Genomic DNA, 27,009 nt, shown 5'->3' on the forward strand with positions numbered 1-27,009 from the left:
TTTTCTTTGAATCCTAACAGTTCTGAATGATACTTTTGGAGTTTTGATTTACATTTAGGCTTTAATTACATTAATATTAACTTGTATGAATTGCACTTGAAATTAATTGCACTAATGTGTATTTGCACTTTTTAAAAAATGCTTTTAAAAATACCTTACTGAGTCCTGCTGCATTTGGAGGTTATTTCACTATCCCTGGTTTTATGAAGGTTTCAGATGTTCCTTGAAACCATTTGTAACATAGGGGTTCTACTGTATTACTGAAAACATTGTACATGTTGGACCCAGCTCAGCTCTTCTGAAAATTGATCATCTGAAAGTCAGTCTGGGCTCCAGCTGTGTCACATGGATTTTCCCTGTTTTCTGAAACAGTCTGCTCCACTGTTTTTGAAGTTTCTGGGTCTTGGGAGCAGGGACTGCCCAGTGTATCACCACTGCTATTGCAGTGCATAGGGGAGGTCATGTCGGAGGGCTGCTCTGATGGTTTGCCTGTAGCAGAAGGAAGGGGCATGGACATAGGAAGATTCATCATGTAGAACACATTGCCCAGCCGCCGAGACACCTTTAAAGACATAAGCAATTACAATAATTACTTCAAATAATGTCAATTTAACTAATTGCTCATCTTAACCTTAAATTTGAATGTAGGTCCAAATTATCCACAGGGCTGATGGGGACATGACCTCAGAGCCTTCAGGTTGTATCGCCTCCAGCCATCTCATAGGGCCAGATCTAAGGATGGTTAGCAAGAATTCAGAAACGTCCTCCACTGCCCCTGCTTCTCAGTTTCAGTTATGCCCAACTTTTGCTGAATTGGTTTGGCTGTGCTCAGCACAATCTGTAGGGGAAGGAGAGCAAGCACCCTTTGAATCTAGACAAGAAGCTCCTTTCTTCCCAGTAGGTGGTGCGCTTCAGCATGCATAATGCAGGCTATTGGTGGTACATAAGACAAATGATTAAGAGAAGAGAGAAATAGGTTTAATAAGAGGAGAATGAGAGATATACATGGGTTAAGAAGAAGAAGAAAAGGAACATGGGTTAGGAGAAAGATAGATGAGACAAAGAAAAATGAGAACAAATTTGAAGTCAGTGGATGAAATTAAGAACAGGACATTTGTAACTGATAGGCAGGAAAACCTTCTTATCAGTGAGATCTGTAACAGTGTGGAATGCTATCCCAAAGAAAGTGATGGAAGCTTCATCACTTGGGTTATTTTAAAGGACAGGTCAAAGTAATGGAGAAGCTACAGGAGAGAACAATCCTCTGTTGGTCAGGGGAGGGAGGGAAAAAAGGGGAGATGAACTAATTGATCAGACAAGTCTTTCTAATTTCAACCCAATCTTATGACCCTGGCTATGTATCCCAACCTTCCCAAAGGCATTCTCTTCCATCACTGTCTCTCAAGCAGCTGTTCATAGTTCTTCCCTAGGGCACTCTTGAAAAGCAAAGGGAAGCTGAATTGGAGTTAATGCACTGTCCACTGGGACTAGATAGTGCACCCTGTCACAATACTATTTCAGATATTTTATGAGTGAAAGAGTGTTATAACTTAAAAGAAAATCAACACAATTTTGTCACCTTCCCATGCAACACAAATCTTTCATTCTCTCTCCATTTAGCATTTCAGTACCTGAGATCGAATTTTTAGTGCTGGTCCAAGTTTTAATCCCATTGTGTCCAACAGATGTTCTTCTGTGAGTAGTGGCAGGGTTTCTCCATCAATAGCATGATCTTTAAATACCTTATCAAACAATAAAATGCACACAATGGCTTGTTAAAACAGACTCTTTTATGTCTTCTATTTTAATCCTGATACCCAGACAATAAAGGAAGGAAACAGTAACATGGAAGTAATTCAGCTTTATATTAATCTGAGAGCAGATGGATGTGGCTGTCATCATCTGTGCCTGCAGCACATCCACTTGCTCTCAGAGTTCCAGCTGTGTAATGTTGCAACATCATTTAGTTTTATTATTTTAACAAAAGTGATCAATTACAGGGAGGCTCATGTCTTAGTCATTCATTTTTTATCCATGAATATGCAGATTTTCAGCCTCCTGTTTACACTGCTTATGATTTTTCATGAAATTGAATGAAGTAATTTCACTATTGCTTAAAACATTGCTTAACATCACAGGACCATGCAATTGCTTCTGCCTGTTTGAAAGTTGTGCAAGTGCTATACTGGCAGAGGGTGGGGTATTAAAACACTTTCCTTATACAGTTGTTCTCCTATTAACATTCTCATATTACACCATGATAGAACACTCTGTATTGCAGCATACAACCACAAACGAGCATTAACCTACATTGTTTGCTATCTTTTACTGCATGGTTACACATTGCCTAGCACAAAGGAGCCTCAAGATACTCTACTGCAAATAATAAATAGTAATAATAATTTAATTTCAGTAGATAAAATAATGTTAGCAGAACTTTAAATCCAGAGCATGTATCTTTAAACATCTAAAAATGTAAGTGTGATTAATACTTGTGGTCACCTGTGCATAATCTGAACAACCTGGAAGGCTAATAATAAAGTTGTATACATCATCAACAGTCCATTTGCGAATATCTTCAATGGAAGAAATATCTTCTCCACTCAAAATCAGGCCATGCGCTCCTTTGAGAAGGAAACAAAAATGTTGTGTTTATGTCATCTCAACAGGCAAAACAATAGAAAACCTTATTAAAAGTAAGAGTTTTTACACATCTACAGGACCTACTTCATATACTAACAAGACTATATGGTCACGTACTTATAGCATAGTCATAAGCAACATACTAAATAGTCACTCATCACTTTCTAATTCTGAAGGGTTTGGTTTTTTCTTTTATTTGATTACTTTTATTTTCTCTACTGATGGTACTGTACATGCCTACCATGCCACAGCATTTTCTCTAAAGACTACATTATCTGATGCTTTTGATTTGTTATACCTTACCACTATTTTAACTTGACTGACTAATATTTCAAGTGAACAAACAGGCAAGCCGATAACAGTGCTCTGTGTCACACTCATTCATATCATGATGAAGCATGAACTGCATTATGTGTGTCAGTCTCCAGGTAAATACTAAAAGGCAACATCTTCTATACTGTTTGAAGGCACATCAGTCTCTAGGTGAAGCACTGTACTAGGGACATCTTCTGTAAAATCACAAAACAGCACTTCATAAAAAATATAACAAAGCTCAGAATGCATGTTATACACCAGGGGTTCTCAAACTTCATTCCACCGCAACCCCCTTCTGACAACAAAAATTACTACAGGACCCCAGGAGTGGGGACCGAAGCCTGAGCCTGCCCAAGCCACACACCTGGGTGGAGGGGGACAAAGCCAAAGCCCCTTTGCCCCAGGCTGGGTGGCCAAAGCCCAAAGGCTTCGGCCCCAGGCAGGGAGCCTATAACCTGAGACCGCCACCCAGGGTTGAAGCCCTCAGGTTTGGGCTTTGGCCCAGATCCCAGCAAGTCTAAAACAGCCCTGGCAACCCCATTAAAACAGGGTTGTGACCCACTTCAGGGTCCCAACCCAAAGTCTGAGAACCGCTGTTATACACAGATTATATATGCACCCAACTCAGCCCATCACAACTAATATCTGCTGTAAATACATGCAGAAAGAGTATGGGCAGAAGAGAGAGGCTAGTTCAGAAACTGCAGCAATTTTTGTTTGGTTTGTTTGGCATTGTATTAACCTAAATTCATTTTGCAGACAGGAAACAAACATGTGACGCAAGTCTGCAAGCTAATGAATTCATTTTGCAGCAATACAAACTGGCTTTTGTGGATGTTTTAGGATAAAGACCTGAACCTGCTGCCATTTAAGTGAATGGAAGTTTTGTCAGGATTGGACCCATTGCTGTTAGAGCACTTAGCAATGGCTGCAGAACAGTGATCCTGTGAAGCTCTCCCACTGACATAGCACTGTCCATGCTGGTGCTTAGGTTGGTGTAACTTAAATCACTCACGGGATCTACTGTACAGAGTTAAGTCGACTTAAGTTTTGTCAACAATCATAAGTCTCTTTAATAACATCAGTGGAGCACATCTACACAATGGCCCTTGTGTCAGATGAGCACATCCACAGTTGTTGCTCTTGCATCAATAGAGAGAGCATTGCATCAAGGGTAGCTATCCCACAGTGAAACTCGCCAACCACTGTTGCCCTCTGCTGCTGGGAGCTCTGGGAACAGATTGCAGTGCATCATGGGGACTTGCTCGCAATCCATTGATGCAGTTCTTTCCATCCTATCATTCCATGGGCTTCCTACTTTGTTTTGTGCTGTTTTTCAGTAGCCCTTGTAAACTGTGTGCCCGCCATCTCTGCCTGATGACATGGATCCTGAGCTGCTGACCATTCTGGTGATGAGCATTATGAACACAACACGGCTGGTCCTGCAGTATTTCATGAGCTGCAAAACAGAGAGTGAATTGGTGATGCCTGCCTTTCTGTCTGCCATGGAAACAAATCAAGATTGCTGCTGGCATTCACGGACCAGGTTGCCATGGTGGATCATCGGTATTGGGCTCAGGAAATAAGCACTGAGTGGGAGATCGCATCATGATGCATGTATGAGATGATGAGCAGTGGCTACAGAACTTTTGGATGCACAAAGCCACCTTCCTGGAACTGCATGTGGCGCTTGCTCCAGTACTGCAGTGCAAGGACACCAGAATGAGAGCTTCCCTCACTGTGCAAAAGCGAGTGGCGATCAGTGTGTGGAAGCTGACAACTCCAGACTGCTACCGGTCTGTCATCCAGGAAATAATTGATGGCTTTGAGGCAATGGGATTCCCTAACTGCGGCATGGCAATAGATAGAATGCATGTCCCAGTTTTGGCCCCCAAACATCATGTGACAGCGCACATCAACCAGGGCCATTTCACTGATGTCAGTGCAGGGTGGTCAGGGAAGGTGCATCTTTTGGAACACTGGACTGTGTAGAAAGCGGCACACTGGCACTTTCTTTCCAAACTAGAAGATTCCAATGCGGGATATGCAAATGATCATAGTGATCCTTGGAGACTCTGTATACCCCTTGCTCCTATGGCTCATGAAGCTTTACACTGGGAACCTACACAATAGCAAGGAGTGCTGTAACAACAGGCTCAGCAGGTGCCGAATGACTGTTGAATGTGCCTTCGGCTGATTAAAAGGTCACTGGTGGCCAGTTAGACCTCAGTGAGGAAAATATTCCGATGGCTATTGCAGCCTGCTGCACTCTCCATAATATTTGTGAATCAAAGGGGGAAAAGTTTCCCTAGGAATAGGCTGCTGAGGCTGTTTGGCTGAGCTGATTTTGAGCAGCCAGATACAAGGGCAATTAGAGGGGTGCAGCGGGAGGCAATTCAAATTATGGAGGGTTTAAAGGAGCAGTTTGACAATGATTCATAATAATGTGTCTATTTGATGCATTTGACCAGGCAATGTTTACTTGCTGCCATGAATTATCCCTGTAGTGTTTGCTTCATGAGCGTTAATTGCAAGAAGCAAATATTCCTACCTATAGCCACTGTGTTTCAATGTTAGCACTGAGTGATGTATGTATTTCACAAATACAGACTCATTTTATTTCAAAGACTCAAGTTTAATAAAGAGATAAAACACAAACTTTTGAACAAACAGGATGAAAATGAGGAACAGTCTTGTGGTTAGGGCTCTCACAGCTGGGTGAAATTCCCATTTTCATTGGAAATCAGTCCCTAGACATGGAGTGCATGGGGTACTGTGAGGGACCGGGAGCACATGATGAATGCGGTGTGGGAGTTTGGGGAGGGCATGGATTGGAGTTCTGTAGTGGTGGGAGTGGGAGTTGAGCACAGATAGCTCTGAGTGCAGGCTAATGAGGGACTTCAACATCTCCGTCTTGTCCTCCATGAACTTTATCATCTGCTTCTTCCCCTGTGTCCTTTCCTGGCTATTCAGCCTCAGTCTTTCACTGTCTCCCTCCATGCTGTTATTTGGCTGTTTGCTGCATCTCTTGACTGTAGCACTTCACGAAACATATCCTTACTCCTCCTGGGTTGCTGCCTTATCTGATGGAGGCACTCCACCGGCATGGAGGAATGTGTTCTCAAGGGCACATCTGCAGAATGCAAAGAAACAATGAAGAGAGACAGTATTGTGAGTACGCTCACAACTGTGAATCAGAAAAGTCACACACACCTCTTTCTCACCGCCTCTTGGCTAGCACACAGGTTGCTGCAAGTCCCAATTATGATGCGTTCCCAGGGAGGTGGGGTGGGCAAGGCAGAAAGGACAAGAAGGGACAAAGGGTGGTTTGTGAAGGGGGTTATTATAAGGTGGTAGGGAGCCTAATCTGAATTTTTGTACTTTTTCCACAGGCTAGGGTAATCAAACTCAATATCTCACTCTTAAGGGTAACCTAGGCTGCAAGGGAGCATCTCCTGCATTTGTGTGGCTTCAGACTGGCTTCATATGCTGCTGGCCTGTGTGCCGCATTGGCCCCTGCAGAAATAAGAGCTGGGTGACATGGGAAGTTTCCTGTAGTGGGGGGAGAAACAAGGCAGCTCTCCCAAGGAACCTTTGGCAGGGGATTGCAGAATACCTACAGGAAAGTTTCCTAGAGATCACTATGGAGGATTCCAGAGACATCCCCGTGTATATTACCAAACGTTCCCACCATGGCCTCACTGCGTAGATTAGGAGTTCTCAAACTGGGGGTTGGGACCCCTCAGGGGGTCGTGAGTTTATTACAAGGGGGGTCGCGAGCCGTCAGCCTCCACCCCAAACCCTACTTTGCCTCCAGCATTTATAATGGTGTTAAATATACAAAAAATGTTTTTAATTTATAAAGGGGGTCTCACTCAGAGGCTTGCTGTGTGAAAGGAGTCACCAGTGCAAAAGTTTGAGAACCACTGGCGTAGATGGACAAGTTCTGGTGTTAATTTCTGTCCCTTATCCCTCCTCTGCCATATAACAAAGTACATGAGAGCTCAATCTCCTCTCACCGTGCAGTATGAAAGCAAAATGAGCACTTACCAGAGCTCCCCTCTCCGGCATCCTGCATGTCATAGCTGGAGTGCTGGGACTGGCTAGACCCCTCCGGAGTGGAAAAGAGGTCCTGACACACCACACCACCAGACAACCCGGCTGTGTGCTCCACATATTTCTCTAGCTCCACCTCCTCATCCATCACTTCTTCATCAGAGTTGAGTCTGCTGGCCGCTGCCTCTATTGCCCTCGAAGTATCCATGGGACTCTTGACAGTGAAGGTGGAGTCACCGTTGAGGATGGCGTGCAGCACCTTATGGAAGCAGCGTGTCTTGGTTGGCCTCCCGCTATACCTGCCTCAACTCCTTGATTTTAGCACGATACTGCTGTGTGTCCATTTTGTGCCCCTTCTCCTGCATGCCTCTAGCAATCAGTCCGTAGCTATCGAAATTCCTACGGCTTGTGTGAAGCTGCAACTGCACAGCTGCCTCTCTCCATATACTCAGCAGATCCAACAGCTCTGGTGTGCTCCACATGGGAGCACGTCTGCTGCATACAGCCGGCATGGTCACCTGGGAAGATGCTATGTGAACTGAGCACGCCAAGCAAACAGGAAGAGGAATTTCAAAAAATCCCGGGCCTTTAAACGGAGGAGGGTCGCATACCTATGTACCTTCAGGTAGCAGAGTTCAAACTGCTGACCAGAGTGGTCATGATGGGCATTGTGGAACGCCTTCTGGAGGCAAGTTAGGGTGACATAACCAAGTGAGGTGTCTACACTGCCGCTGCGTCACTCTAACTACGTTGCAAAAAGCTCTATGTCATTCGTCAAGGTGGTTTTATTATGTGGAGTTACATCGATGAGAGGAACATTTCATTGTGTAAACTTCCATTGTTTTGTTGACAAAAGCTGAGTTTTATCAACAAAACTGTATAGTGCAGACAAGGTCTTACTCATACCCCTGAGTGACATAATTTACACCGACGTAAGCTATCATGTGTACATAGCAAACCTGAGGCATGAATTTGGTCTCAAGCAGAGGGCAGCTGATAGGAGAACTTCCTGTGCTGCCTGACACACACATAGGATTGTTGCTCAAATGGGCAGTTGCTGCCAGGATCCCACCAGGCAGCCTGGAGGAGCTGCGGGGACAGAATGTATCAAATGGGGTTGCAGAGAACCACAAAATTATCCTGACATGATATATGTGTTAGTATCCCATCAGCATGTGATGAGATCATTTTGTAACAACATAATGGCATGACACACTATTGTGATGTTTGCATCAGGAAGTTACTTTGTGACTTTGCTCCTCTGTAACTCCATCTACTTCCCACGTGGTTCTGCAAGATTGAATATCACTGCCTTAGAGAATGAAACGTTCATATGCCAGCAAATAACATGTGGAGATCTCTATAAATGGGAGAAATAACTATGTTTGCCATCACTGATGTGTACTTATCAGGTCATGTTAGCTGCAGCATATGCCCCTGATTAATGGAGTCCACATTTTGAAACCCTGACTCTATCATTGTAAGTGGGGTTTAAATAAAAAGAGGATGATGAGAAAGCTAATCAATAAAAAAAAAAGAGGCCAACTTGACAAACCTGGAGGCAGTAATGGATTGCTGGGTACTGGGAAGCTATATGGCAGTGCTGAGAATGGGATTGCAGAAGGATACATATACTTGTCATCAAAGGCTGTGGAAGAGTTATTGGGATCCTTCTCATTTGCACTGCTGCAGCCATTTGTTTCAGTGGAAATTTCATGAGTAACACAACTTTTTCTCAGGCTGTGTTCATACTCTTTACAGCTTTTCACAGCAGTAGCAGATGGCTCAACATGGGTTTTGCTTTGCTCATGTTTGTTCAGCATCTCAAGCTCTGTTTCTTTCTTGTCCTCTTTCTCATCATCAGCAGTGGTGGAAGCAGAGTCTGCATTTTTGTCTTCAGCTTGGCTTTTGGCACCATTGGCATTGCAATCACTAGTTTTGTGATTCCCAGCTCTTCTCCCTGGCCGACGGCCTCTCTCCCTTTGCAGGTTGCTGATTGGAGGATATGGGCTGGTTGCCATGAGCATGGTATTGCCATGAAGGTCATCAAGGGTGGTTCGATGAACATATAGGTCGCTAGAAAGGTGGCCTTCAGGATGTCTGTGCCTGCCACGGAAAGCAACTGGGCTAGCTGGGATTCCATGGTAGAGGAAAGGTGCTTCCAAACCTAGTAGCCCTTTACGATGAGCTTTCTCAATTTCTTTTTGTTGAAAAATAGCACTCATTTCCATTTCCATCCTAAGAAGTAAACAGAGCATTAGCAGTGAGGACTGATCAGTTCTCTTGTCATTTCTTTTTCAATGACAGATTAAACTAGAACGATATAATACATGAATAGAAAAATATTTCTTTCCCATGTTGCTGTGTGTGAAACATATGAACAACAGAGGAAATAGAGGAAGTGACTATACACAAAGTGTTGTCAAATGCACGAAAGAAAACTCACAGAATATTATGCTTGTGACAATAAGGGATGAAATATTTTCCAACAAAAGCATGATTTGTAAGTTGATAATACGGGCATCCCAGCATCAATTACACTCAGTTCACCACCACAAGGGCTAGAGACTTAAAAAGCTTAGATTCCAAGCAGAAAATTATACAACACCTTGAAAAAGGGCACTTATGTGGCAATTGATACAGTAATATAATCGTATTATGCATGGGGCCTTGACTATACTGCCAGAGCCAATTAACAGTAAGTAAAGACCTTGGGTCAACTCTCCAATGCACCTTGGTCTCTGTCTAATGCTCAGATGGTGCAAAGGGCTGTATTCTGACAGTAAATGACAATATGAGAATTACCTTTGTGGAGGGAACTACCCACTGATATAAAGCCAATGGAACAGGTTCCTGTACCAGCCGCCCACCACTGTATCTGGCATAGGGTGGCTTGCCAGAGAAGGGAGGTAGATGCTGACGGTCAGGTGGCGCTCCACTATGCTATACCAGTCCTCTCCTGGCACTAGATCCTTTAGGGGGACAGGCCAGTGCAGAAGCAGGAAGCTGTGACTGGCTCCCCTCCCACCTCCAGTGAGTACCCCCACTGTAGGTACTCCCTCCAGCATCCCCAGCTGTACCTCTCCCAATTTCCCCTCCCCCCTCTAGCAGTGTCCTCTTTTTGGGAAACTGAACTATGGTAACCCTAGTTTGGATTCAAGTTCCTCTTGGAAGATAAAGGTGAGGGGTTCGCTACATGGGAAAAGGAATCCAGCTGATTACATTGAAACTGGGACCAATCACCAGATTTCCATATAATCATCCATGACACCAAGACTGCTTCACTAAACCAGGACATCTGGGCATCCTGTACAGGGTGTAGGGATTTCCAACCCTCCAATCCAAATTTAAAAAATACTATGAGTGATGAGTCCAAACTGCCAAGTTCAGATCCGGTTCTGAGTTTTCCCAAGGTCAAGGGTATTTGAATCTAGAGTTCCAAGCTGCAAAGTCTAGATCCATATCCAATCTTTAACCAAGTTCTGGATGTTCCAGCTTGGGCCTATATCTTATATCTGCTATTTAAAGCTAAAAGCAGAATGAGGGAGAAAAGCAGAAAGTTTTTCTGTGCCCCTGGCTTCCTGAAACAGAGGATTTTTTATATATCTGGATGGTTTGAACAAGTACTGCAATTACCTTTAACGGGGCACCAAAAGTTGTGTATTACAAAATCTGCAGCTTAACCATCCCAGTCTGCCTCCTTTCTCCCCACTCCAGGCCTGCACCTCAGTGCAAAATTTACATTCAGGTACCTGGCAATATTTTGTTTTTGAACCAACTCCTGCCTTCTGGCCACAGCTTCCATGGATTCTGGCTGGAGAAAACTATATCCTAGAAAAAATAAATATATATGGTTAGAAAGGTTTAGAATTGCACTCACACTTCAGACATTCCCTGAAATAGTTGGATGCTCCTAAAAGTATTGTTAAAAGTTAACAGTTAAAAGGCCAGTTGAAAATGTAGCCTATGGAATATTTTTCAGAGTCACTGGTATAACTTCAATCCAGATGCTGCAAACATTTCTCTCTTCAATGGGACTAACAGTAGTAATAACTAAGCCTAGTATCAAGTGTTTGTAGGGTCAGGACCTTAGGAATACCTGTCATCGATACTTCTAAGGCAAGGGAGAGCAGTGACATTTATGAGATAACTTCTGTCTTTGAAGAACATGGAGGACCAACTGAGTACATAATAACTGATAGTTTAAAAAAGGAAAAGAAATGTAAGAACACTCCTTAAAAGTCTATTTACAGGCTAGCTGCAATGGTCTTACATGTAATTTTTTAATAGCATTTCCTCTCTGAGAACTGTTTCAGACCCAAATGTGGTAAATCAAAGTCAGAGACTCACAGAAGGGTGAGAAGCTGAAGCCAAAAGTTCCTGTTTCTGGATCATCGTGGCTTCTAGTGCCTTTTTATTCATCTTTGAGCAAATCTGGGGTCCTTGCTCAGTTTTTACTCAGACCTGAGTAAGAATCTCAAGATATGGTCCATTATTAACTTCTTATTCCCAGCATGACATGTGTTGCACAATTGTGCAACCATGAAATTTGCTACTGTATCCACCCCTTGCTTTAGGACTGAGCACCACAAGCTAAACTTTATTAAAATAAATATGTAGCCATTTTATGGGAATAAATTATATCCAGGTAACATAGGTCCTGGCAACAGGATCAAAGAAAGTGACCAGTGAAACAACCCCTTAAAACAGCTAAGACAAAAAAAATCCTATTGCGGAGAGTTAAATGTGTGTAACACAAAGAACATTGCCAGTCAGATAAATGTTGCTGGCTAGAACATCTGCTTATATGGAGAGAGATGGACAAATGCCATACTATTTGGAAAATGCAAAAGCAAGGGGAGGGTGTGCACACACACACAAGCATATAGGATGGAGATGGATCTTGAAAGCCCAATGTGCCTAATAAATTCTAGTTTGCATGTCTGAAGTCTCATCTTGGTGCAGATTGGGATTTCTGCTAGGCAGGCTGCTTCCTTTCTCAAGGCTATTTTACAAACGTAAATACAATAAAACTTATTTATTGTCATCAGTGACAAACCTGATGAAAAACTAGGAGTATCCACTTTTTCAGTAGTACCCTATTACTTCACAGGATCATTCAACTGGCTGTTACCTGGACCAGGATAAACCCGATTGGACAATATGTTTGGCATGTTTGCATGCTGTGGGACTGAAGGTCCAAGGTGGGAAGCTACATGGATCTGTCTTGGGTCAGCTGGTGCCATCATTTCAGTGGAAGGCAACAAATCTCTAGGGAAAGAGAGAAAATTACAATTAGATATGTAAAGTATATGCTCTAACTTAATGTGTCATGTTCTACACTCACGTACATTGGTTCAGCTCCCTTTAACTTTAATAGGACTGGCACATTTGACTGAGGCAGAACTGGGATGCTATTTGCAGAATTTGCTCAAAAATTTTTGCTAAAAAGTAATAAGGTAATAAAATAACTTGGATTAAGACCTAAATTCTTATGTAAAAGGCCTTGGGGGTTTTTACAAGCCCAAGTGGTCAGGTTCAATTTTACCTTTCAGCTGAAAAACAGCATCACCAATAACACTCCCCTCGAGCACAGATTTTTAAGTGACTCAGAGGAAAGATCTACTGAATCATTCATGCCACATATAGCAACACTCTGCATTTCCTCAAGGTCTCCCATGCAAGTACTGACTAGTCACAACTCTCATTAGATTCTAAATCTCAAAAAAGTATATCTACATTGCAAGAAAAGACCTGTGGCATAGCCGCAGCTGGCCTAAGTCAGCTGACTTAGGCCCACAGGGTTTGGGCTGCAGGGCTATAAAATTTCAGTGTAAATATTTGGGCTCAGATGAGTCCGGGCTCCAGCCTGAGCCAGAACATCTACAGTGCAATTTTAGAGCCCTGCAGCCTGAGCCCTGCAAGCCTAAATCAGCTGAACTGGGCTCCGAGACTTGATGCCAGGGTTTTTTTTAATCACAATGTAGACATACCACAAGTCTCCTTAGAATAGATCACAGCCTAAGGTAGTAGAGGCTGCAGACATTTGTCAAAGAAATTACTGCCCTGTTTGGTTTGTATTGTTTGTGTAATGTTTTGATGCCCGTTGGTCCTTTGGACATCTCTCCTGGCAGATTGGTCTGTATCAATAGTGGTCAGGAAAGGCATTACATCCTGGGGAAGTAACTCAAACACTTTCCTGTCCTTAGCAGTAGGAGTCAGTAATTGCATGTCTTTTCAATGTTGGTCTTTCTGGGTACTGATGGAATAGGCCATCCAGTTATGTCAGAAAATGTTCCATGTTCACCTTAGGACTTGAGGGGGACTTAATAAATATGTTTCAAATCAGAGTAACTGGTATTAGACAGTTGCCTCAGCAATTGTCCATGTGGAATTTAGGGCTATGCGCAAAGGTGGATAGGAGCATAGCAGGAACAATGTAGTATTCTGTATCCAAAGACAGGGATATTAAAATTTAAATATAAGGGAGAGCTAAGGAGACACACACAGCTTCATCCATCCCTTAGTTATTAAGGCTATTTTAGAGACTAGAGACTGTGTTAAAAATAATCTCAAATCTTAACACTTTACACATTCATGAATATAAGGTGATCTGCTGTTCTTTAAATCCAATGGAGAAGTGGGGAGAAATACCTGTCTACAAATCGAGGTTCAAACTGTGAAGGAATTGGCTGCATTCTCTGCTGGCCTGCTCCCATTAGCTGAGGGTTTACTGCCATCATCTGGTTTCTCATTAGCACTTCTTGTCGCTGTCGCAGTTCTAACACAAAGCATATAAAATTCTATTGTAAGTTCAGTAAGTGATTCTATACTCAGTATGAACCTTACCAGAAATATAATAATTAGCATATAATCTTTTATATTCCACCTATTAATAAGGAAAACAAGACACAAAGTACTTACTGCCATTTTAAAAAATGTAGACTTATATCCCCCGCTTAGCTACACTGAGCATCTCATTGATCAATATAGCATATTATAATAGGGCTGTCAAGCGATTAAAATTAATTGTGATTGTGCAATTAAAAAAATTTAATCACACGATTAATCAGGCCGTTAACAATAAGAGACTACCATTTATTTAAATATTTTTTGATGTTTTCTACATTTTTAAATATATTGATTTCAATTACAACACAGAATACAAAATGTACCGTACTCACTTTATATTTTTTATTACAAATATTTGCACTGTAAAAACCAAAAGAAATAGTATTTTTCAATTCACCTAATACAAGCACTGTAGTACAATCTCTTTATCATGAAAGTTGAACATACAAATGTAGAATTATGTACAAAAAAATAATTGCATTAAAAAATAAAACAATGTAAAACTTTACAGCCTGTTAGTCCACTCAGTTCTACTTGTAAACAAGAAGTGGGCAGCATTATCTTCTGCAAATGTAAACAAACTTGTTTCTCTTGGTGACTGGTTGAACAAGAAGTAAGACTGAGTAGACTTCTAGTATCTAAAGCAGGGGTAGGCAACCTATGGCACACGTGCCAAAGGCGACTCGCAAGCTGATTTTCAATGGCACTCACACTGCCCAGGTCCTGGCCACCGGTCTGGGGGGCCCTGCATTTTAATTTAATTTTAAATGAAGCTTCTTAAACATTTTAAATACCTTATTTACTTTACATACAACAATAGTTTAGTTATATATTATAGACTTATAGAAAGAGACCTTCTAAAAACGTTAAAATGTATTACTGGCACGCAAAACCTTAAATTAGAGTGAATAAATGAAGACTCGGCACACCACTTCTGAAAGGTTGCCAACCCCTGCTCTAAAGTTTTACATTGTTTTATTTTTGAATGCAGTTATTTTTTTGTACATAATTCTACATTTGTATGTTCAACTTTCATGATAAAGAGATTACACTACAGTACTTGAATGAGGTGAATTGAAAAATACTATTTCTTTTATTTATAATTTTTACAGTGCAAATATTTATAATCAAATATGATAATATAAAGTAAGAACTGTACACTGTGTATTCTGTGTTGTAATTAAAATCAATATATTTGAAAAATGTAGAAAAACATCCACAAATATTTAATAAATTCCAACTGGTGTTCTATTGTTTATCAGTTTGATTAAAACGGCGATTAATCGTGATTCATTTTAATTGCAATTCATTTTTTTGAGTTAATCATGTGAGCTAACTGCAATTAACCAGCTGCCCTAATATTATACAATCTTTGACTGCACCAGAAATAAACAAGACGTGCAAAGCCTCATGTAAACACAGTGACAGTTTACACAGTCCATGTTGATGCATACCTCACCACTATTAAAGTATGAAGGAGTAGTGATGTATAGGAAGTGTGCTGTTTGTGGAAATTTGTATTTTTAATGATAGGGCAGATCTATGAAAAAATGGAAGACTCTAATTAGCTAAGAAAAACGCCAACCTGTCCTGATATGAAATAGCGTAATCTAATGGAATAAGCATGGGGCTTTGAGTCAGGAACTATTTCAGATTTGGGTGTTGAAAGGTAAATACAGAATTCCATATATAAGGATCTCATAAGAGTCTGATCCAAAGTCCAGTGAAGTCAATGGAAAGACTCACATTTATTTGAATGGATTCTGGAATAGGACATAAGTACTTGATTTTCAGTGCACCCGTGGCTTCCACTGAAGTCAGGTAAAAGAGAAATATATTTTTCCTATTTGTTTTGATTGTTTTTAATTATTTTTAAATTTTAAATGAATTAAAAGTTCCACGGGTCCAAGGACCCTTCACATCCTTAGAACCTGTGAGAGGTGATGCTAGTTTTTTGATTGATTCCATCATCAGCCTCAGTCTTTGCACCTGAAGTATCAGTATCTTCAACTAAACTCAAATTCAGATGACAGTGGAGAGGGGAAAAAGGATGATTTTATTATAACTTGTCTTTTACTCTGCTGCTAGGACATGCATCTGCAGCAGTACTGTTTGTCATGTTAAACTCCACTGATGTTCTTTCCTCTGCTTTTTCTTGCAGAGATGTAGGGTCTGAGAAATGGTCTTTTCCTTATTCATTTATTTTGCAGGACCAATAGTTGCAATGTTTGACGCTAGCATTTGAAGTATGCTATTACAGTGGTCACACTTTCATTGCGGGTAATAGTAAATGATTAATAGATGTTTTAATAAATGGTTATCAGTTGTTATAGAGTCCAACAGGTCAAAAAGCTGCTTATAACCATGGCTTATAAACCTTCCACACCACTTTCTACCTATGTGCTTTTAACCATCTGTAATATATGCTGCTCATGTCTATGACATGCTTATAACATTTATTAATCATTTGTTAACCCTTTATAAACAGAACCCCCAATATAAAATGGGACCATTAAAGTTTGATTTGGTTCAAATGCACTATATACAGAGTATTAGTTGGGGCATATTCCAATAGATGGAAACTTCAAGCTCCCCACCAGCCTGCTGGGAACAAAGGAGAATTGAGGAAGAGAACAGGACCAACTGAATGACACTTCTGCTGCTCTTAGGTCTGCCAGGATGGGGCTGCAAAGGCACAGTCATAGACTCTCCTTTCAAAATTCCCTCATCTGTACATATCCAGGACTTGGTCTTGCCCTTGATAGGGCTCACCAGTAAGCAGCCCGTTTTCCCACAAAGCTTGAGCATTCTCAGAGTGTAGTACAATGTGTACCTATAAGAGACACCAATTCCTTGAAAATTTGCCCCTCAGATTATATGCTTAAAATCCCTGGAAAATTATTACCCCCTACAAATTAACCAACAAAAATATCTTAGTAAAATAACATTGTTTAATAGTATATTTATTATTAAAGAATCCTGTATGACCATAAATTATTAGAGAGATGCACATTTTGTGCTGCTAAGTTTGTACCACACAGCTTGTGCATGCCCTGTTATTGTGTCCCAGAGTTCTGGGAGTTTCTTGAATCAAAGAAAAGACTGTGCATTGGGGAACATAATGATCAGCTTTGCTCATAGTTGACTAAAGACTTGATCCTGCAAAGTAATAAGTACCTCCTGTAAGTCACAATCCTACAGTCATTGAAGTCAGTGACAAAGCTGCCACTGAATGGTGGAAGATCAGGGCTCCACTCAGTACCCAGCACCTTGCAGGATTGGGCCCTAGATCTATGGGAGTTACAGGAGCAGTGCCCTCCCAGGTGCTAGAGCACCTCAGAATCAAACTTTAAACTCCCAAAGACCCACTGGGGCTCCATATAAAATTTGTTGTGAACTTTTTGAAAGCCATTTATTCAGTTTTTCCCAAGTCCTGGTCAGGAATCTGGAGGGGATCTTTCCAGAACATTAGACTTATCAGACATTATTGCTTACATATTGAATACATGTTGTGAATACTATAAACACGGTCTTGGAAAGTTTTAGTTCTAGCTTACCTCCTGCTGCCATGCCACTTGCTAATCGGTATAAGTGCTTTTCATCCAACGTCCCTTGTTCCCCAAGTATAGACATCTTTCTCATGTGATCTCGGGGAGTCATGTCATGAAGTGATGCAGCAGACCTCCCTTTTCCAATGTAAAGAATGAAGTCAGAAGGGCCCAAGAAGATCATAAAATATTCAACAGGTTAAAAGAGCTCAGGTCCCACATATAGTTTTTCTATTAAACAGATAGATCTGCAAAGCCAACATGCAATGCTTGTAGATACCATAGGGCATATGACAGAAAGATATTGTGGGATTTTGCCTTTCTGAATTTTTCACAACTAGTAGCCATGTCAAAGGTGCCAGAATTCTAGTGCTACTATTTCCTTCCAAAGCTAAAAAAAAAAAAAATCTTTGAGACTTAAAATTTCAACTTAAACCAACACTAATTTTCCTGTGTGTTCCAAAAGCCCCTGGATTTTTTTTAAGTGAACCAAAACATCATGAAATTTACATAGGTAATAAAGCAAAGAAAAACACACAGAGATGGGGTAAACTTAGTCCATCCTCATCAGGTTCAGTGAAGGAAGGTGCCCCAGAATTATACCAGTTTAAATTAGATCAGAATCTGTCCCAAAGTCTAAGCCTTCAGTAGCACAACAGTTGCTGTTCTTTGGAAAAAATAAACAAAAACAACTAAATTTAGGCTACACTTTTAATAAGCTATCCTTAAAAATAACTCTAAGGTGCCTACCTGTTGCTGGGGTGCCACAAGCTGTTTTTTACGGTCTGGGTCTTCAGAACGATCAGATGTTTTCTGCTCTATCATTAGGAGACAAAACAAGACAGAAAATGTTTGTACTAGTGCTGAATCAAAACTCGGCGGATGGCACTCTCATCTGTGAACACAAGACTGTACCAACTTCATTCTAAATCAGCAGTTCTCAACTCAAGAATCTTCACAGCCGTGCCTTGGGGAATGAAGCCCAAAGCTAGACAAGTTAAGTCCATGCTGTATTGCTCATATTAGGCAGGGATCCTGCTCCCATTAAACTCACTGTGAGTTTTGCTATAACTACTATTGGAACAGGATTGGGCCCATGGGTAAAGTTTGGGGGGGGGGAGTGTGGGGGATATTCCCCCCCCCCAAAACTGCAAGCCTTGGGCAGGCATGGAATTTGCCTCTCTATGCATAGCCCCATTGGTCTCACTGGAGCTGCCCCTCCAAATATGGTAGTCAAACTACAGCTATGATTTAGGCCACTATTACTATTTATTTAGCCAGTGCTAAACTGCTAAGGAAATAGGTCTTGGTCATATGCTGCTGGACCAAGTGAGGGAAGTAAACCCCAGAGTAAAGGAACCTTCACTGAAAATCCCCTGCCACCAGCCATGCCCATTTAAGCAGGGAGCTGGCACCTGAGGCACCTCAGTTAATCTCAAAAGCCATGTTTTCACACAAGAAGGGACATAGTTTCTGAAGCAGGCAGGGCCCAAACCATTTTAGGGCTTTGGTTTATCTGATTTTATATGGCTTGTTAACCAACTTATTTTTGGCATATGGTGATAAGTTTTGATATATTAAAGTGCCATTCTCCTCTGAAAAATGTCTTGGCAACTTCTTACTTAGATCTACCCCTTTGCATGTATTCAGTCATGCTGTACTGGCTAACGTCATAGATTAAAATGTTTTTTTTACTGATATTCCCCTTTCCCCCCACCATTCTTGTATCCCTGCTGAGCCAATAAATTGAGTGAGGTGTAGTCTATTCATGTCTGGTCATCATCAACAGAATTTTTCACTAAAATCTAATTATAGGGCCAATCAGTTACACCTGTGCAAAGTCCATGAAGACAGTGGGGTTGCACAGGTGTCACTGAAGGAAGAATTTGGCCCAGGGAGGAAGCTTTAGCACTGGTGATGGCATGAAAGCAGGAAAAAACAATCTGTAAGCAGTTCAGCTGTAAACTGAGCCCACTTTCTATGGAAATTTTTGAGAGACAATGAACATGGACTTCCAAAATCTACAAGCTCTCCACAGAAAATCATACTTTTAAAAGGGTAATTCATTATCAGATATCTATATTCTTTCAGGGAATCAATCCTTAGAATTTGTGTGGATTCCAAACCAATTCCAAAACAAGGGAGTAACCATGTCCTTAGTTACTTTATAATAAATTGTATATGCATAGTTGAGTCATGCTTGAATCACAAATACTTTTCAGTGAGACGGAATGAGTGTGGGATTCCATTCGAGCCCCCATTTCTCAGAAAACCTTACCATCTTATAACAATTCCCATAGTTGGTCTAGTCCCAAAGTGAATTTTACTGAAGGAATGTGAATTAAATTAATTCAGCCATTTGAGGTATACGGTGGCAGGAGAGGGAATTATTGTCACCATGAAAAAACATGACTTTTTAAAAAAAAAAAGTCTCATGACTCACAAATGGTTAAAACACTAGACACCAAGCTGACCATGACAGTAGTCCTTGTGGAGGAGGAAAATCAAGACAAATTTGAAGATAAATAGCTTAGTATCTTTCAAGTTTTCAAGATATGGGTTTGAACATGCACCTTGAGATGTGTTTCCATTCACTTCTTTTAGGGCACTTGAGTCATAAAGTGGTTTAGGATGCTGGATGTTTGCTGAAGTGCATCTGAGCTGCCAAAGTGCTTCTGAGACGCTAAAGCATTTTCAAAGGTGCCTTAGTGCTAAAGCTCTTTAGTGCTGAACTGAAACACTTTTACAATGGCTCAGGGCATAGGTGGTAACTAGCGGGAGGGAATGTAGAATTGCCATACTGTATTGGACCAGTGGTCTACCTAATTTGTTTCCTATATCTGACAGTGGCCAGATTGGATGCTTCAGAGGAAAGCACTAAACCTTTGCAATTACCAAACAGCCTGCCTATAGGGGAAGCTTCGTCGTAACCTCCTCAGGGTTTGGCTTGTGGGGTATTTGGAGGTGGGAGGTGAAGTGGCAAGGGCTGGGTGTGGGGACAGAGCTTGGAGACTAGGAAGTGTCTTTTTGCTTTCCTTTTTAGTAAACCAGAAAAACTATATACAAAAACCTGACATTAATAAGATATTAACAGCTGCCAGGGGATTTGTCTGCACTGGAAAGTTGTTCTGCTTTACCTATACCAGAATAAAGCATTACAACCCCCTAACATGGGCATGGCTGTATTGGTATAAAAGTGCTTTATTGTGGCATAGCTATTCCTGTGTGGGAAAAGGACTAAGCTATATTGGTATAACTATAAGGCACATCCACATCAACTATAAACTGTATCCACACTAGAACTTTTACTGGTGTAACTATTTCAGTAAAAAAAACAAAAACAAAAAAAAAATCCCTAACCAAAATAGCTAGCCCACTAAAACTTTTCAGTTTAGACCAGGTAAAGGTGACTGTAGTTAGCAGGTGACCATTAGCACTAGTTTCCATGTCATTCATAAAATTATTTGGATTTTGACAAGTTAACTACGGTCATGGATTGTATAGAAAGTTACAATCTGCTGACAAACATGTTCTTGCTAAATAGCACATTTGTTCTGTGAGCTAGTGCCAGGGCTATTTCAGATACTGCCTTGAAGCACCTGTTAGGGAAACTTGGATGGGTTTTGTTTTGCTTTTTTTTGTTTTGTTTTGGGTTGTTGGTTTGTTTTTTGTTTTTGGTGATGTTTCTACTGGAAATGTCCTCTCGAAATATGGCAGCAAATAATTCAGCTTCCATTAATCTGATGAAGCATGAGAAATATTTGCAGATATGTGGTTATCATTTGAATAAAGATCAGCAAATACCAAGACCCAAACTAGTATCAATTGATACACTCAATATAGGAATCTTAGGTTTTGTCCACATCAAGTCACTATGGTCTTAACTAATGTAATTGAGCAACATAAATCTGTAGTGTCAAGTATCAGAGGGGTAGCCGTGTTAGTCTGGATCTGTAAAAGCAACAAAGAATCCTGTGGCACATTATAGACTAACAGACGTATTGGAGCATGAGCTTTCATGGGGGAATACCCACTTCGTCGGATGCATGTGATGAAGTGGGTATTCACCCACGAAAGCTCATGCTCCAATATGTCTGTTAGTCTATAAGGTGCCACAGGACTTTTTGCTGCATTTATAAATCTATGGCTTCCTCCACAAAGGCCCGATGCTTTTAGTGAAACACCAGGCTTTGAAAATCTACAAGCCGGAGAGAAGATTCCACTCATATGTGAGTTTTTCATGTTAATGGCTCTATGAAGGCATTTTGTTTTTTACTGGTGCCTCAGTAAATCCCATGTAATTTACATTAGGTTTTCTTTTGATTATACTTGGAAAATTTCCCAATTGCTCGTCTTTGAAATTCCAAATCTAATTCTTTATACTGAACTTCAGAATATCATTAGTGTGAATTTGGACTATGTTCATTTTGACACAATCTTGCATATGGTTTCTCTCTGCAGGAAGATTAGAACTTAAATGTTTTGTTTCAGTTGACCTGAAAACACAGAAACTGCCTTACTGAAAGAGAACAGTAATTTGTCTAGGTTCAGCCTGCTTCAAGGCTAGAAGTGACCTAGCCTCAGAGAGAAGTAAAAACACACACAATGTACATGGCAAGCTCAGTAATGCTATTTCCTTTGGGAAAATTCCTACCCATACCAAACAGCAATTAGCTTGTGCCCTAAATCATGGGTCAAATTCATGTTTCTTTTAAAAGGCTCACTCTGCCTCCTAACAGCTATCATATTACAAACTGCCACATAAAACAAAACCACTTTGAAAATACAGAAAGCATACTTATGATTCATATATTAGCTAGAACATTGGTGAGAACTGAAAGGCTGCTCAAAATTTTGAAGCAGGGTTCATATAAAAAATGCATACACACCAGCTGTCCAGTGCTACATTCATGTATGACTCTTCTCTGATCCTATTGCACAAATCCTGGCTGTACAGCACATTACAAGGATGAAGACAAGTTAATCTCTAGCTTTGGATTCTTACCCTCAACAAACCCTTCTTGGCAGCAGGCAGAACCACTCACCCAGTGCTAATTCTGTCTCAAATTATTAGGCAAGAGGTGGCAAGACACAAACTTCATGAACTAAAAGCACTCACAAATTCAATGATGTTATGTGCAGTGTTAAAATGTGTATAGCAGTCATATGTATCTAGACAATTTATTCAAAGCAATCTACTGCTTTTGGCAAAACCTACTCTAACAATCACAATATATCATGTATAATATGGACTTGTTGGAAGACGGTCCTTCTTTATAGTTATATAAATTAAGATTTCATTAATTTAAATACTGCTTTGACATACTTCATGTGCATACAGAATTACCATTTAAAAAGTAATTTGCAATATATCATTGCAATGGTTCTGCTCTACTCTTTTTGAAGGACATAAGTGTAGTTTTAAAATCCTCAAGTAAGTTAAAGAGAAAGGAAACAATTTTTTAAAAAATACATCTTATTCTTGAATAGTATTCAACATAATATTGATGTAAATATTGTATATTTCTCTCCTGACATTTTTTGCCTCTTCTTTTAGAAAAGCTTTCTTGGTTGCCTCAATTATAGCAAGTTTAGATTCTGTTTAAAAGGAAATAAATTTAGTCCCAACAGTAAAACCTGAAATCTGTATTGTTTTTGCCTTAAAACTACCCTATAACTACTAAAGTTCAAAATTGTGCTGGATTCATGAGTCCACACTTAGCAAAATAAATGGCAGTTCTAACAAATAAAGAAAAAAATATGCTAATGTATCAGACAACAGCATAAAACATGCTTCTTTGATTGCGGTAAGGTACAAATTGACAGACTAGATTTAGAGGGCTAAATTCTAATCCCAGATACGTGGGCGCAAACTGCTCTGAGACTGAGATTAGAGTCTAGTCCTAAAACTGGATTGAGAATAATTTTTCCTCCTCAAGGAAGAAAAATAACTATATTTACTCTGTGTATGTCGCCAATGAAGTTTGCATACTTTTACAATGTGTGTAACTGTAGAAAATATCAGCATGTTACACCATTATTGACCCATCTGAATACCAAAATTGGAAGCTGTAGTTCATTCATCTAGTCTTTTAGGTATAGTGGCCTTAAGAAATAATTCTAGAGCCAAATTCAATCCTGACGTTAGTGGGTGCAGCCCCTACTGAAGTAAATGGAGTTTAATTTCCACATGCTGGGGCTGATTTTAATAGTAGTTATTATTAGGACTGATCTTGTTCCCACTGAAGTTAATGGAGATAGGAGCAGGCTAATTATTCTGCACACTTCTAAGGCAATCTTTAGCTACATGTATTACACTAGCATCTAAAAGACATGACCAAGATCAGGCCATGACCCCCGTGTGCTACAAACTGACAAACACTTAGTAAGATACAGTTCCTGCCCTGAAGATATTACAATATAATAGATAAGACAGACAAAAGGTGGGAGAAAGGAAGAGTTATTATTCCCATTTTTCACATGGGGAACTGAGGTATAGAGAAATTAAGTGATTTGGCCAAGGTCACACAGGAGGTCATGGCAGAACTGGGACTTCAACCCAGATGTTTTGAGTCTCAATGTAGTGCTTTAACCACAGGACCATCTTTCACACAACCATAGCTCTATTAATATTTATTTTTATTTGTGGTAGCAAAGAAAGGCTTCAGCTGAGGCGCCCCATTGTGCTAGGCACTTTACAAACATGTAAGAAGACACAAGCCCTGCTCCTAAGAGTGTATAATCTAGTATCAGTCTGAATTACATATTTAGATTAAGGGAAATAACAAAACAAGATAAGAGCCCTGCAACCCAACCCAACCCCAGAGGGAACCTACTACAAATTTTGGGTTTGGGTCAGGACAGAAAGCCACTGGACCCTCTTGGGCTTGGATCTGGTCAGTTCTGATGGCCTTCTCCTGTCTACGGGGTTCTCACAGTGGCAACTGCGTGCCCTGCTCCTGCTGGCCTCTGCCTCTCTGTGTGCTGTGGAGTGAGTGTGCTGACGAGTTGTAGCACCCACAGCACAGCAAAGAGCAATGGCTGGCAGGAGTGGGGCACACAGCCATTGTGCCAACCCCACAGGCAGAGATAGTGATGGTGCTGACTCAGATTTGGTGGGCAGGGGTTAGGGTCCAGGTTGGGCCATAAACTTAGGCTCAAGCAGACCTCTAATGGAAGTTAATTTTAAATAAGAGCACAGTACATTTGTGTCTCTGTGTGTACATCCTCTCGAGCATTCTGCATCCACCAGGACTCCCAGTAAAGGAGCTGCTCCTGAACACAAACTATTCAGAAACATAAAGGTGTGGTACAGTGAAAACAAATTAATAATAATTACCAGGCTTCGTACATCATACTAAATGCCTCAGACCTATGACCTTGCAGTAGATGGTCTATTGTATTAATGGGGACCAGCAAAGAGGAAAAAATTGGAGCCTAGTGACCTTTTAACTTTTTTGATTTATAAAGCTGGCATGAAAAGGTTGGGTTTTTTATATTGTCTGTTTTGTAACATTGGAAATATAGGTCCTGGATAAGCTGGAAAACTCTTTGACAACTGGAGAACTAGACTGGAACCTAAGGGAGTTAGACTCCCAAATCCCATTGAATTTCACTGGGATTTGGATATCTGATTTAAATTTATTTGAAAATCCTATCCAAGTGTAGATAATATCATCACCAGAGCCAAGAGAATAAAAGCTGAGCTGCTGAAAGAGGAAGGGACTTTTATTCAGCCTGATTAAAACTGTTTGGTGTTTGGGGTTTTTTTATACACCTATTCAACTGCAGTGATTAACTAACAGTGTGACTAAAGAAAGCCTTTGGTAAATATTCAATGCTCTCCCCCTTCAGTTAAGGTATTAGAGATCACAATAAACATCCCGAAAACCTTCCAGAACTTCTCCAGCAAAATCAGAGAAAACTGAACTTGACATTTCTTGTATGTCTAAGATAAAACAAGCTGATTAAAAAAAAACACAACAAAACAAAAACTTTTCAGGCCTTCTTTATGTATCATGAAGTAAAAAGGGAACCAACCCAAAAAAAATTCTTTGGAGATCACCTTAGATTATATATAAGCTGCTGTAATTAAATACCAAGCCCACAACGACTAGTGTTATTTTCTGAGTTAATATGCATAGCCACAAGACTTAAACCAAACTACATTTTATTCAGTGAAATTACTACATAAAATCTCAGACTTCAGGCCTGATCCAGAGAGGTACTGAGCAGCCCAACATTCAGTGGCTTCAGCAGAAGCTGAGGGCTTTCAGCTCAGTACTGTACAGGATCAGACCCATACATGGGTAACTTGGGTCAACACTGTCTTTAGTAAGTACAGTGCTCTCTCCATAAGATGGTGACTGGAAGATACGAGTATGTTGTACAGAGTGTGGAGAGAAGAGACTATCCTGATTTTCCATGGTCTTGAGAGAAATTATTCACCATGAAAACAGACAACATGTAGTTCATGTTCACCAAAATGCTAAGGAAATTCCAGAGATCTTGAAATATTAAGTCTACAGTGCAATAAAGTAGAGCCTCAATCTTTCTCAGTCTACAAATCCATTAACTCTCTTCAAGTTTTAGTGGTCATACTCCCTTTAATAGCTGTATGTAAGGAAGTTTCACCTTAGACTTCAATATTTTTACAAAAGATAATACAATGTATAAAGATGTACAAAATATGATTATCCTGCAGAATAGTAGCATTAGGACCCATTAGATATCAAGAGGCTACACATGCTAGAGACATCTCAGATAGATCGACCTAAACTACATTTGTAAAAATAAAACAATGAAGTATATTTTATGGTTCAGTAGCCAGAATAGTCCATAAAGTGTTTCCCAGTCATTAGTGCAAATAATTGAGATTTTCTACTGTACTTCAAATAAGAGAAATTAACATGAAGACTAAGTTGTAGCCGCTTAACAGCTAGTTAATTTTAAGGAATATTTTTTCATTAAATATTTTTAGTTCCTCTGGGTTAAGATAAGTGGCATTCAATTTTCTATTGTATCTGTTTGAGATTTTCTGCTAAGCATGGCAGCATTTTTTTAGAAGAGTAAATGTATATGCAACAATGAACCATCTAGAAAAACAGGACATGTTCTATTTATGAAAGATTTTGAAAAAATCTTCAAGCTGATCCATTTGATTTTGTAAAAATTTTAAAGCTTCCAGCCACATGTGCAAGGAGTATATATCAAGAGAATATTTCTAACAGATAGCCAATGCCCCAACACACATAATTTATCATCTGTATTACCTATCATATACTATGCCTATTTCTTCCTAAAGTTACTGTATCTAGAGTTATCATGGTTTAAATATGCCATAAAGGAGACTAAGTAGAGGTATGATTTTTCTGTTGTGATGTGAGGATATTTAATACCAACGTCTGAAAAATCATACATTTCCTGATATTATGTAACCATGATTATACTGCCACATTATGCTAAAATAACTAACATTTTTTTATTCCATTAACATGTATACTTACACCTATTATGAAGACCTTAGTTTCGAGATAAAGGAGAACACCATGAACATCCAAGAGTTTGTATGTTCACCATCAGTCTTCATTTCAAG

At 40.2% G+C, this 27,009-nt stretch overlaps 1 protein-coding gene and 1 long non-coding RNA gene across 3 annotated transcripts in view; one reads left to right on the forward strand and one right to left on the reverse strand.

Moving 5' to 3' along the window:
• LOC120371525 overlaps positions 1 to 19,150 on the forward strand; it is a 31,207-nt gene extending 12,057 nt beyond the window's left edge. For both annotated transcript variants that reach the window (XR_005584423.1, XR_005584422.1), the window contains one exon: positions 18,243 to 19,150. This is a non-coding gene — a long non-coding RNA (uncharacterized LOC120371525). The remainder of the gene's footprint in view (positions 1 to 18,242) is intronic.
• On the reverse strand, positions 1 to 27,009 carry SAMD7 (sterile alpha motif domain containing 7). Its single transcript, XM_039487322.1, has 10 exons — positions 26,921 to 27,009; positions 18,165 to 18,232; positions 17,424 to 17,552; positions 13,669 to 13,795; positions 12,149 to 12,285; positions 10,767 to 10,845; positions 8,570 to 9,252; positions 2,503 to 2,624; positions 1,632 to 1,742; positions 1 to 562 (listed from the first exon to the last, which is right to left on the reverse strand). Exons 3-10 carry the CDS (start codon positions 17,524 to 17,526, stop codon positions 290 to 292), a joined length of 1,635 nt encoding a protein of 544 aa, XP_039343256.1. The 5' UTR covers positions 17,527 to 17,552; positions 18,165 to 18,232; positions 26,921 to 27,009; the 3' UTR covers positions 1 to 289.

This window comes from Mauremys reevesii, linkage group 9 (assembly GCF_016161935.1).
Source record: "Mauremys reevesii isolate NIE-2019 linkage group 9, ASM1616193v1, whole genome shotgun sequence".
Taxonomy (NCBI): domain Eukaryota; kingdom Metazoa; phylum Chordata; order Testudines; family Geoemydidae; genus Mauremys; species Mauremys reevesii.

What these genes read in the sequence shown, in the direction of transcription:
- SAMD7 (XM_039487322.1), bottom strand. Translation starts at nt 17,526, where the DNA reads ATGACTCCCCGAGATCACATGAGAAAGATGTCTATACTTGGGGAACAA. An exon ending in GTTGTTCAGATTATGCACAG is followed by an intron (nt 1,743 to 2,502) that starts GTGACCACAAGT and finishes TTGTTTGATAAG; the next exon opens with GTATTTAAAGATCATGCTAT. An exon ending in CACTAAAAATTCGATCTCAG is followed by an intron (nt 563 to 1,631) that starts GTACTGAAATGC and finishes ATGTCTTTAAAG; the next exon opens with GTGTCTCGGCGGCTGGGCAA.